The sequence below is a fragment of the Aphelocoma coerulescens genome, chromosome 3 (genome assembly GCF_041296385.1).
Source record: "Aphelocoma coerulescens isolate FSJ_1873_10779 chromosome 3, UR_Acoe_1.0, whole genome shotgun sequence".
Taxonomy (NCBI): Eukaryota; Metazoa; Chordata; class Aves; order Passeriformes; family Corvidae; genus Aphelocoma; species Aphelocoma coerulescens.
This window is the reverse complement of record NC_091016.1, coordinates 42,087,011-42,100,073: the sequence shown is the minus strand read 5'-3', so window position 1 is coordinate 42,100,073 and position 13,063 is coordinate 42,087,011. Positions and strand designations below refer to the sequence as shown.

General features: G+C 36.2%; 1 protein-coding gene across 8 annotated transcripts in view; it reads left to right on the top strand.

Moving 5' to 3' along the window:
* Window positions 1–13,063, top strand: part of SMYD3 (SET and MYND domain containing 3) — a 399,187-nt gene that overhangs the window by 57,941 nt on the left and 328,183 nt on the right. For all 8 annotated transcript variants that reach the window (XM_069009930.1, XM_069009940.1, XM_069009937.1 and 5 more), the window contains one exon: window positions 1,089–1,225. In XM_069009930.1, coding sequence (XP_068866031.1) covers window positions 1,089–1,225 — 137 coding nt within the window. The remainder of the gene's footprint in view (window positions 1–1,088; window positions 1,226–13,063) is intronic.

Below are 13,063 nucleotides of genomic sequence, written 5' to 3'. Positions count from 1 at the left end.
ATATTATATAAGAAATGCAAGTGTGTGTTTATGGTTTTTCTTTTATATTTTTTAAACTTGATTCAGTCACCTAAAAGTTTGCTGCTTCTCTTGAAGACACCATCCTCATAGATATTATACGTTTCTATAGCAGAGATTTTCAATACATTGTGAAAAGCATGCATGTCTGGACTTCTAATGTTTATATTCATTCATGCTTGCAAAATCACCTGCAAACATCCACATTGTTAATTTCACATGGGTAGTGCTGTGGGCAGCTATAGATGTTTATAATAAAATAACAAATCACCATTATGCAGAGATAAAATTGATTCACAGTGCATAATAAATCTCTGCCTTTTGTTATAGACTGGCGCTTGAATATGTTCAGCTTCACATTCTTCATTTTGTACTAACTGGTAGGAAAAAGCAAATGTGAAGCAGGTAATCAGGCAGTGAACTTACTAGGGCACCAGCAGTTTTACTTTCCCTGTTATCAGAGACCTGATGCATGCATAATCACATAATGAGAAAATCAGGCGTGGTGATTCTATCTGCTTCAGGATTTTTATCTGTAAAACATGAATAGTTGTGCTTTATAAGAAAGTGATATTTACTTCATGTTCTTTCATATTCATTGTTTACCAGTTGCTCTGTATGAAACTCCTTTTGTTTATAAATACTTTTCTGTTTCATCTGCTAGCATAAAGTGTTTCTGACACATCTGTACAGTATGAAAGTATGTACTGCTGCTTAAAGTTCCAAGCATATTTCTAATGTGGTTAATGTTACAAACCCAGATGCCTAATTTTTGTATGTAATGTCTTACATCTGCTTACACATCTGCTTTATCTATTGGCTTTTGATCTTTAACTTGCTATCGTATTCATATGATTTGGCAGTAGCAACCTGATAAACTCTGCTGTGTGTTGATAGGTAACTGTCACAAAAAATGAGAAATGTCTGCCCTCTGTCAAAATTGCCCTCTGTCAAGATTAATTTTGGGACTGGAAATGTCTAGACTGTATGGCTGCCATTGGACATTTTCAAAATGTTGGTGAAATGTTGTGTTTATGACATGGTCTACTTTTTTTCCCTTTCCCCATAAGACACTGAACGGTTAAGTGAAGAAATGAAAGATGGCCTCAGGCACCTTGCGCAGACTTTGCAACTGTATTTGAAAACTGAGATCCAGGATGAGTCTCAATTGCCACCTGCAATTGACTTTTTTCAGATCTTCACAAAAGTAAGTGTTAAAATCTGGTTGCTTGACAACTCATAAATTATCCTTTCCTCATGTTTGCAATTTATTTCTGCGTGGGAGTTCAGTAGATACATTCAGAGTGTGATATATGACAAAGTGAATTCAAACTATTTTTTTTTTAAATTCAGTCAGTATTTAAGCAGAAGTATAACTTTTATATAATTGCAACACTTCAGAATTAAAGCAGTAGCCAGAGGATATTATTTCTTTTCTTTTTTTACAATTATCATGTTAAAGCTGTTGGGTGAAAAAAAAAGCAAGGAAGTTCAAATATAATTGAGTTAATCCACTTAAAATTTTTTTACAATAATAAAGGGCACGTAACATCACTCTTCAGTCTAGAATTTTTCTGCAAAGTGAGATATATTTGCAGATATGCTCCTGTCCTATTTTGTCATTTAGTAGTATATGCTAATGTTTGTGGTAGTACTGTATCCCACAAGCTGCTTTTTCCAGAGGCATTGCAGATTATTTATTCTGAAAGACTACATAGAAAGTATTTAAAGTTAGTTTCCACAGTATGTAAAATGTTTATTGTGTTACTAACTAAATATTGTTGGCTTTTAGTGCAGATATTTTATTCCATTTAATTCAGGAAGCTAAATTCAAACAATGCTAGCAGAAATATTTTATATGAAGAGTACTCATAGTTTTAACTCCATTTAATTTCTTTGATTCCTAATTGATTGATAAATTCTACCATAAGATTTGTCTTAAGTTATTTATGTTTTGGTTGTTTTAGTAAGTGTATTCTTATGAAGTAAGCCAAACGATAAGATTTCTTTTTCTTCTGATATAAATAAAAGAGCGAGCCTCTTTGAGAGAAATGACATAAAAATGCTATAATTTTTTTTTTTTTTAACATTTTTAAAAAATCTGTTTGCAAAGTTATGGAACCTTATTTTTTGCTGTGGACAGGAGTAGGAACAATTTTATCAACTGTGTTGTTTTTCTGTATTTTTTTTTTTAGTGGTGATTAGACTGCTGTGATGTAAAGCTGTAATTTTACCTGAGAAACCATTCAGTCTGAAATAGACCCAGTCAAAAGGTTGTATAGATAAAACCCCTTATGTAGTACCTCATCTCCACTGAAGCTGTTTTACTGTCTTTGTTGGCATGCTGGTTTGGCCTGAACTTTGTCAGATGCATTTCACTTGAAACATGCACCTTGTGTTATTGGGTGTAGAGACTTTGTGCAGCTGAAGATAAAACTGATTTTCAGAAGATGATCACTGCCTACTCAGTTTGAACTGAGTTGCAGCTTGTAAGAAATTCTTTCCGAATGTTGTTGCCTTCTATGTAATAAACAAGCTTAAGATGGAGACTGGCTGTGGTGGCTTTACAGAAACAGTGTGATGATTACTAAACACATTGGAACACTGGTGAAGAAAATACAGAAGGCTTTTAAATTTTTTATGTACACACATGCACAAGAATGTGCACATATGTGCACCTCCTCTTCCCTCCCATGTATTTTACCAAGGTGATCTAAGTGGCAATCAAAGGCAGAGTGAAAGCCAAGACTTCCCAGCTCCATATCTTGTTAACTGGAGAACTGGGAATGCTCCTGTTAATGACAACATTTGCTCCACTATAGCTTTGATATCACACAGATATTTTAAACTTGATATATTCTGTATGTTGACTGTGAATTTTCCCCCAGCCTATTGAAAAGGACTGAGTTTTTAAGTTATTGTTCTTTGGTTTGGGGTTTTTTTGTCCATTAAAGCAGGGCTCATTTCCTTCTTTTGCTCATTCTATTTAGTCTGTGTGATAGTCTGCCCTGGGAAAATGGAGAGCAAATGACATATACCTGTCATGTGTACACATACTTGATATCATTAATACTAAAAAGAGCTGGCAGAAGGGATAGGAGAATCTGACTGGACAGGTGAGTGGTTGGGAAAAAGAGCTGTCAACAGCCATGTGCTTTACATGAGTAAGATGAGTATCTCATTCAGAGTTCAATCAAGCACAACTGTCAAGCTTTTTGTAAGACCTTGTTGTCACTGTCTAATTTTCCATGTGGCATTTTACAGCCTTCCCAATTTGGTTGTCAAACGAGTGTGTTATGAAGTGTGATATTGTATTAAAATATTAATTTAGTATGCCCCCATCCATAGTGAGGTAGCAGCAGACATTTTCTGCCATTCCCACAGAATGTTTTTTGGAAGATAAACTGGATGTCCATGCAATTTTTTTTTTTTTTTTGTTTAAGCTGAATAGAGGTGCTTATTCTCAGCAGGTAAAATTTAAGACTTTGGAACTGTAAAGTCTCTGATAAGACTTTTGCAGTCTCTTCTCTGTAGTACAACTCTAAAGAAGACCAGCTGTGATGACTTCCCTGTGTGGTCATAGAATAAAGAAATACTACAGATACATGACTTCAAGATGTAATCTTGTTTTCCCAACCGCTTCCAACATTCCTTTCAAGTTCAGTAGGTGCTTATTCGAACATTGAACTTTTTTGGATCAGTTCTTTCATTGTGTGTCAAAAAAAGATCCAGTCAGAGGTCATTTTTTATTCTGTTTGATGCTGGATCCTCAAGAAGGAAAATAAACAGACTGTCAGACAAAAGAGAAAAATTATCCTGCAGTGAGGTGACTAAATTCCAGATGGTTCTTGGAAAATCTCCAACCTAATTTAGGTCAAAAGAGCTTCTCGGAAGCTCTTTTAAACAGTCCTCCTTCTCTGTTGTCCACTGCTCTTGTCTTTGTGAAAATTAATTACAGTTTTATTCACTTGCCTGTGATGATTAATAGGCAGAGAATGCCCCCGAATGCACATTTGTAGAAACTGCCCATTGAAAATCAAGACAATTTTGCCATTTCTTTCCTGGGAGCAGAATTTCACCCCAATGTATTTTTAGTTTGCATGAGACCTGTGGAAAATTCCAGCTGGGGAATGGGGAGGCGTTTCAGAAGGGTTATGTACCTTTCTTTCTGACAGTGTTGCCCTGTCCTTACTGACAATTTGCTTTTGTATCAACTGTCCTTTGAGTCGGAGTTGAGTTTTCTCATTTTTGTTATCTGATCACTTTTTGGAAGCTTCAGTTTATTTAACATGCCATTTATCAAGGTTGTGACTGTTTTAAAATTCTGATCCTCAGTATTAAACAGAATTATCTGCAGCTAATTACGTGGTAAGGCTTTAACTCCACTGAGACATTTTCTAATGTCAAGATAAATTTTTGACAGCGTGGTTTTATGGTTTAATGATGTTTCCATAACCTTGAGATAAAATCAGTCCTTGCTTTTTATTCTTCAGCTTTTACTTACATGTGTGAGGAGGTGGCCTGGAGTCCTTTGAGACATTTAATGGATGTGGGATAAAGAATTAAATTTTTTGTATACATTTATGGTTCTTTTTATACCAGCAGACAGAACCATGTGAACCACTTTAAGACATTGAATAAACTCTGTACCTGCTATGTTGACTGTGAAACTGTGACTCTACTGACAGAAATCAGGCCTAAGATGACTTCTGTTAGACAAAATGTAGGCTTGGCATTTTACATAGAATTGCAACTACTCCTACTGTGTCAGAATTGACTTTCTGAGCATTTTGAAATAGTTTGGAAATTTCTTTTCCAATTTATGAGAAATAAGAGATTCTGATGTTTCATAGAATGATAACCATTTAAAAGATCTCCTAATTTCAGGTCCTCACATTTATAAGAATAGTAAGATATATGCCACCTCTGTCATTAACTATCAGTAAGGTAAAATTCAGTGATAGTTAATGAACTGTTATAAGTAGACTTCTACTGATGCCATGATGATTTTTTGCCTTTTCTTTTATACCCCTTTATACCTTTTTATAACTTCTGTATTCTTAGTGCTTTTTGCCTACATTCTTAGACTTATTTGTCAAGCTAGGAGACCAAACATTTTAGAAGCCTCATAGTTAGAGGTCAGTGTGCCCCAGACTCCAAGGTCCTCTCCAGAACACATTCTGTAAACTGAGATAGAACCATCCAGGGGAAGGCTCCTTGGGGAGCGGGGCTCACTTGAGCCTCTCATTAGGGAATCTTTGATAGATATGCTAATTAGTAAGTCCTATAATGATATACCAGATCTTTGGTGGGTGTGCATTGCGGTGTGCATTGAAGTGCATTTGACCTGGACGTGTGCACCTAAGGATCCTTAAAATAAATACCAGTGTAAAATCCCTTTTTCCCCTCTAACTGTGTTTAACTCTTGATTTTAAGACCAGGAAAAGGCATCACTACAGCTGTTTAGTAATCTTAAAACAGAATTTTATTGGAAACAAGTTTTCTGAAGGACATTTTGATGAAACTGTTGATAAACTTTTTGGGAAAGGATGCTGGATTTAAGATTTTAGGGAACCCCATGGAGCAGAGATGATACATAACTCCTGAAGTAAGAGTCTTTCTAATTTTTCTGTTGTGCAGAATTTCTCTTTCTGGACAGTATTTTAACCACACATGGGGTGATAGGGACTAGACAAAGGATTTTTAGCTTTCTGAATTTTTCAATCTTTCCTGCAGTTCCAATCTTGACAGCTTTTTGTTATGAACAGATTCTGCTTTGAAAATAGATGTGCTGCTTTCTTTCAGTTCACTGGAGAGGTCACACACCTGTATTTGTGGGAGGTGAGTAGTCCTCTTTATGCAGGTGGTGGATGTGCTGCTCACCACCTTCCTCTCAGGTGCTGTTCTATTCTTTCCTTTTCAGATCAGTTTAGAATTGACACAGATTGAGGAGCAAAAACAGGTCTGAATGACTGTAGAGCTGTAAGTCTAGGATAGTACAAATAGAAGTATCTGTATGTATTAGAAATGTGTGCAACTTTTATATGTCAGATTAACTTCCTTTTCGTCTCACTGTTTTGAGGTTTGTGAAATTGACATTAAAGTGAAGAAGAGATGCAAGTTTGATGCTGTAGGCCAGTCTCTGTGCCCACAAAAAGTTTTAACCAAAAGACCAGTTGTCCATTTAGGCTGTTGTTGTAGTTGATTTTTTTTTTTTTACTTCAGAAGTAAGGAGGTTCTATAAAGTGCAGAGGTACATCCCTCAAGAGCCAGTGTCCTAGTCTCTTTAAAATCCTTTGTTCATTTCTCCTATCAAAACTTAGATATATTTTACTTGTTCTTCTAACTTTTCTGTACTTACTTTTTATTTCACTCAATGCTTTGAAAGAATTTCTTTTCAACATAAAAGGTATTAGTACCAATTAAAAAGAAATCTCACTGTTAAAAGGGTTTTAGTATGTATCTGCATAGGCAGAAGAGAACTAGGAGCTGAGCAGTGTCACTTGGCCTTTGTAAAGTCTGAATACTAAATTATGGTAATTTATTTATGTGTTGTTTTAGGTGCAAGTTGAAGGAGATACTAAATGATATGACTGATATAGTAAGTTTGATCTTCATGTTGCTCCTTCAGATCTTATAGGCATCAGAGAGCATGTGTTCTCTGAGAAGACCTTGGAATACAAGATACAGCTGCCTGGTCAAGATATTCTTCAGTAATGCCTTCAGTAGGTTACTCTTATTTAGGATTCACTGCTTAACATAGTAATTAATGTAATTAGGGAAATCAAAATTGATTTGTATCAAGAAAGTCAAAAGAAATACTAAGATAAAGTTATGAGCAGGTTAAGAGTTGCTAGACATACAGGTGAAGATTGCTTTCTGATGCTAGGCTTGCTAAACTAATTAACTCTGGGTGCACTTGTTCAGTTTCCCAATGATTGGGAGGCTGTGAGGTTTTTTTCCTGGAGACAGGAAAAAAAAAAAAACAACCAAGTGCATGTTTAATCCATCAGTGTTCTTTGTGTAATTCAAAGGTAATGTACCTTGCTGCCTTGTCTAATGGTAATTTGAAGACCAATACTGACAAGTTTATTTTTAGTCATGGCCCAGGAAACTATTTTGCAAAAACCTTTTTATTTTGATTGTTCTTTTTTATTATTATAACTTCCAGGAATTATTATACCTGAAACAACACTGGTTAGTCTTAGGTGCTCAACATACATTTATGTTCGTTAATCTTAACTCTTTTTGTTTTAGAGTAGTAGGAATATGTTCTTTCTCATCAAACTATATCTGAACTTTCTTCTCCAACTATTGCCATCTGTAAGTCTACTGCATGGCATTTGTGATTATCTTTTTACCTACAGTGCTATTGATTTAGTATTTCTGTTGATAAAGTTTTGTTCAGTAGGAATTTGGACATGGTGTGTCCTCTCTCCTGTACTCTTGTGTGTGGTTTTAACCTATTGAAAGCTTCACACTTACAGCTGTGAAGAACTGAGTTGCAATCATCAGAAATATTGTGTCACTGCCACTATAATTTCAGGAGAATTTTTCAGTACTCTCTTTCTGGTGTATTCTACAGGAACATAACAGAAGTCATTCTGATGGACCTTCATATTTGTCTTGAGAAAACATGAATGATCACTTGCCTAACATGTATTGTTGATTCTGGGTTGCTGTCTTACCTAGTAAGAGGGTTTTTTTTGTTCTGTGGTGGTTTTTTTTGTTTGTTTTCTTTTTTTTTTTTTTTTAATTTTTTAGTGTAGAACTGAAAAGGACCCAGGTGGCCACTAGCTTAATTACCATTGCTTTTCCTAATTCTGCTCAGAGCATATCCCCAAAAGACACTGTTTAAAAAGCCAATGGTGTCTGACATGTGATATACATCAGTCTGTTTACTGACACCCTTATGGAAGTGAACTGGAAGCAGTAATAATAAAAAGCTTTAGTGGTTGTATCAATTGGAATACACGCAAAAAAATGTGTGGGGTGGGGTACCTTTTACATTTAGGAAAAGCCAGCATGAAGCAAGGTCATGGAGATGTTTTGTAAAGATCTGAGTAGTAAATAAAAACCATTTACGTCCTCTATCAGCAATTTTAAAAGCTTCTAATTGAGGAGGATAACTGCTTGTAGTGCTGTTGGCAGCAAAGTGTTCTATCCTTGTCTTTAGGATGACCTGCAGTGGGGTTGCTTAAAGCATTTTTTGTTTGTTTTGGCTGGAGCAGAGCTAGAATTTTGTGTGGAAGGATTATTAATCAGCTCTGAGACTTGTTCAACATGTTTTATAGATGAAAAGGCAAAAAGCTCTTTTTCCTTCCAGAATGACATTGCAGTAGATTGATAGTTGAAAAATACCATGCTCTTGGAATATAGGATGGGGAGCCATGTATTTGTGGTGCTGTTGACTTGCTATATTCTGAGCTGCTTCAGAATCTCTCTGAAAATGAGTATAACATCCGTCTAAGGTATGCTGTAGAGCTAAATAGCTGTTACAGTTTAAGTATCAATTGAGGGTGCAACAAGAGCTGTCTCATGTAGGCATTTCACTGGGTGTCAATTAAATTATACCTACCTACATAAAATTCAGTCCTCAAAAGTGTGTTCTCTCCCTGTTCCTCAATATATATCTTTTTGCCTTAACTGTAATTGTGGTGTGCTGCTTTTATCCGCATGTTCCGTGTACAGTGTGCCATGTTCTATTTCATTAAAACTACTCCTAAGTTTGTTGTAGAAATAAGATGGAGAAAGAAACAATTAGCCATGATACTGGTTCAATATCATAATCGAATTGATCCTGTGTTTCAGTATGGATGAGCAGCTGTCACAACGTGGTTGTACCACTGATGCGCTGCAGGCTGGCGTGAGATCGCTTAGTTTGTGCCATAGCAACCTGAAGCTGACAAGGGCTGTCTTAAATAGTACACGTACTATTTAAGTCATGGTAGTACATGACAGTGCTTATGGATATTCTGCAATAGTGGCTGGCAGCAGATCCTGCAAGCAAGGTGCAAGAGCTCTGCCATTGACAGCCAGGATGATTTGTCACAGCTTTCTTGCTTGCCTCTCCCTATATGCCTACACTGGAAGTTCCCATGCTGTCCCCAGGTAACTTAGATGTAGATTGACTGGCAGAGTCAGATCTGGGAATATTTCTTTTAGGAGATCATCTAATTTGCCTTAGTGATTTAATTTTTTCTCCCCCTTTCCTCCTGATTATGTAAATATTGGCTAGACTTTTTTCATGCCTATAATTACAAATAAATTGTATTTCTTCTTACAGATTCTTTGAAACTTTCTGTGCTTTCTGGTTTTCTGAAATTTTAAATGTGTTCATTCAAATATGCCCCTAATGTCATAGATACTGCAGATAATGGATTTGAACTTATCTCCCTTCTGAATTTAAAGTAATTGTGGGGTGTTATTCAAGTTTTTATAATCACTTTTGGAAATCTGGAAGTATTTTTCTAGTTTAAAATAGAAATTTGCAGTAATAAAGCTTTCTTCTTTCTCCCATTCCACAAGAATATTCTTCATTCTATCAACAAACCTTGTGCTTTGCTTGTACTCACAAATACAAAATTCATCTTCTTTCTTCTTCCATTAACATCAAGGCCAAGGTTTCATTCAGCTTTCAGAGGAAAGTGGTTTGGACACCCACTCTTTGATGGGTATTTTTATGCGTCACAAGGTCATGGAAGTCAAAGTTATCTGCACTCATCATGTAAATAGATGGGATGTGGTGATATGTGGCTACTAGTCAAGACTGAAATGGTGAAGTGCTTACCTACTGCTTTATCAACATTCATTCAGTGTTGTGCGTGAAAATTACTTTGCCTGTTTGGCCCTCTTCCTCTTCTTGGAAGATAGTGAAGAAGGGTGAGTACATTGTTGTCTGTGACATCAGTGCTTTCTGCTATGCAGAAATTATGTAAACTAAGTAATGCTGACATGTTTCTCACTTTGTAGTAATTGCAGCCTTTAAGCTCATTCTCAAAAAAATCTGTATTTGAAACAGCAACTTGCACAGTGTGCATTTGTGTTCTCTAATCTTCTGAAAGAGTCACGTTTACTTTTATGAATACTTTATGAATATGAGGTAAAATTGTATGGTCTGGCTGATAGTGAGAAGCTGTTGCAACAGCACAGAATTGCTTGTTTTGCTCTTAAGCTTCCAACTTTTTCTTTGTGTTTTTATACGTTTGGGGTTTTTTTAACCTGCGTCAATATCCATCATCCTGGTGATAAATTAAATGGCAAAAATTTGAATCAAGCATCTCTCTAAATGAGAGATTTCATTTGCCTAGGTTTTATAATTAATGTTGCATGTATTGACTATTTTTTTGTGTATTAAAAAGTGAAGTACAGTCTATAGTTTTATAAAAAATTATATAGTAGCTGAAGAAGCAGCTTGTGGGAATATGATAATGTTGGAATTTTCCTAGTGGATTTGGACCAATGACAGATATGAGTCCAACATAATTTGCTGCCTTAGTTATACAAGATCATTATGTTTGTCATTCCACAGCAATTCTTTCTTCATTAAATTATCCTTTCAGGCATATCAGTTGGATTGTAATTTTTAATTTAAGTTCCAGTTTATTTGATTGGAAAGCCACAGTTCTGAAAAGCTCCGGTGATAAAGCTTAGTGGTGAAGCAGTACTTCACCAGTTTGCCCCCATTCTGTCAGTTTACTCAGGCCCAAAATTTCTACAGTTGCCTGGATGATATACCTAGGCTGACTCCAGAGCTGAGTGATGGCAGGAGTGACCAAGAGAAGGATTCAGCTGCTTGTCTTAACGTCCTTGTACCTGTTAGTTAAATCAGGAATAAGTGCATTTAACCATCTCCTATAAAAGGAATATGCTTGAGATGAATTAACAGTGGCTGCTGAGAACCGCAGCAAGATTTGTACCATCATCTTCAGCATGAGTGGACCACAAGGTATAAAAAATAAAAGCAATTTGGGTTAATTGTCTCAACCGTGGTTTTGAAAAATATCTTTTTCTGGTTAACTTTAACTTTACACAATTACCTAAAAACTTCTTGGCATAATGAAGATGTTAATGGATGTGCTTCCTATATGTTATTGAACTGTCTTTGTAATATCTTGTCATGGCTGAAATTAGAGAATATAAGAACCTGTAAACAAAAAGTACTCAGTAACAGCAGGATGTTGTACAACATTAATGGTTCTTATTTGCAAGCTTGCATCTTCTTGGAAGCAGCTGAATTTCGGTAGAGTTCTGACATCTCACAGTGGCCCTGGCTGTTGCTGGTGGTATCAGTAGAAAATACATCATAGTGCATGCTCTTGAGTCAGGGCTAAAAGTGAATCTGTGTCTGGCTACAAGACCTGAGAGATCACAAATCTCCATAACCACACAAATTGTGTAAATACAGGAAAACACTGCCAAATAAATAGAGATGTTTCTAGTAGCTTTGTATTCTGGAAGAAACTACCATCCATTGGTACAGATCTGCTGGGAAAGCAAACTGAAAGAGCTGGAGTATCCACAGCAGCAAGAGATTTTTGACCATGAAATAGCCTATTGTTGGGAGAAGAGTAGGCATCTGCTTTCCAGGCATGGTGCTGCCAGCTATAATTCTTTGAGGGCTTTTTCTTCAAATCTAGGAATTGCACTAGAGAAAAGAGAATAAATAAATTTTATGCTGGCAAACCTGTCCATGATATAAGCAAACCAAGCAGCCCAGTTTAGTAGCTCCAAAATGGTATGATTTCTAGTAACTCTTTTACTACTAAGTATTGTCGATTCACAAGAAATTAAATTTGAAATTTAATTTTCTGATAATTCAATTTCTAGATGAGATGTGTGAGAGAAATGTGAAGACTCATAACAAAGGCACAGAAAGAGAAAAACAAGCCTGCTTAGTAGGCATGGTGTTTTCTAGTTAAGCCTGAGACAACATTTGAGCACCACTGTTTGTTGCCAGAGCATGTCTTGTTTTTTTGGAATGAGCATACAGGTATTTGTAGAAATTTAAGTGAACGTGCCTAAGTGTGAGAAATGGAGGTGATGAGAGGCTGGTGAGTTCCTACTCATTTGTGTAGTTCATTGTATTCTATATTAATTGTTTTGCTAGCATTAACCTGAACACATAAGGGGAAGTGAGAAGCTGTGAATATATGTCACTATATGCTTTTAATTGTGCTGTCTTGCTGATACCCCCTTGACTGGAGTTCTGTTGTCAGTGTGCAGTTTGAGGAGGTTTCTCTGGACCCCATTTTTGCATTGCTGTGGCAGAGGGGAGAAATGGTGCATAGGCAGAAATAAGATGAAGCTTGTTGCATCCAGCTTGTTGGATCAAACAAGCATATAATAACAGTAATATGTATTTATCTGCTGCCTTCTCCTGAACTGTTTGACTCCAGACTTCTCACAGTCAGCTTTCCAAGATGGGAAGGTAGGAGTGTGTTACATGCTGTCATTCAGTGGCAATTGATATTTAGTTGAGATAGGATTAAGTGGGGAATGCTTGATTGTCTGATGATAATTCTGTAATTAGTATTCTTAGTGATTAGAAATCGCCTTGGGTCTCATGAAATTATTTTCATGTAGCAATAAGAATTAAGGTGTGTATCTGCAGCTTGGCAAGTTTTCTCCTGGTGTCTCATCTTTCCAGTTGGTAGCTGTTGTATGTCTTCTGCTGTTTCAGTGGAGATATGTTAGTTGTCTTAGTTCTTAAGGGCAGAAAAAGAAACAACTCTTTTAGATCAACAAAATTTGCTTACTTGTTATGGTGCTACTAATAAAAGCACTCAGCAAATGAGAAGCTCTGAGTCCCACTTTTTAGAATCAAAATTGCACAGAGAATTTGGAGGACCTTCAAGAGGTAGGGCAGGTGGCTATTCTAGCTCATGAAAGCAAATGATGTTGATTAAATACAGGTAATGATCAATTGTGGAATTTAGAATAGTGAGGCAAAGTGACTGTGATTTATTGTTCCAAGTAAAGCTGAGTTCTCAGAAAAAAATGATACAGTAAAAGATCTGGCCATGGGATCCTACAATGTTCACTT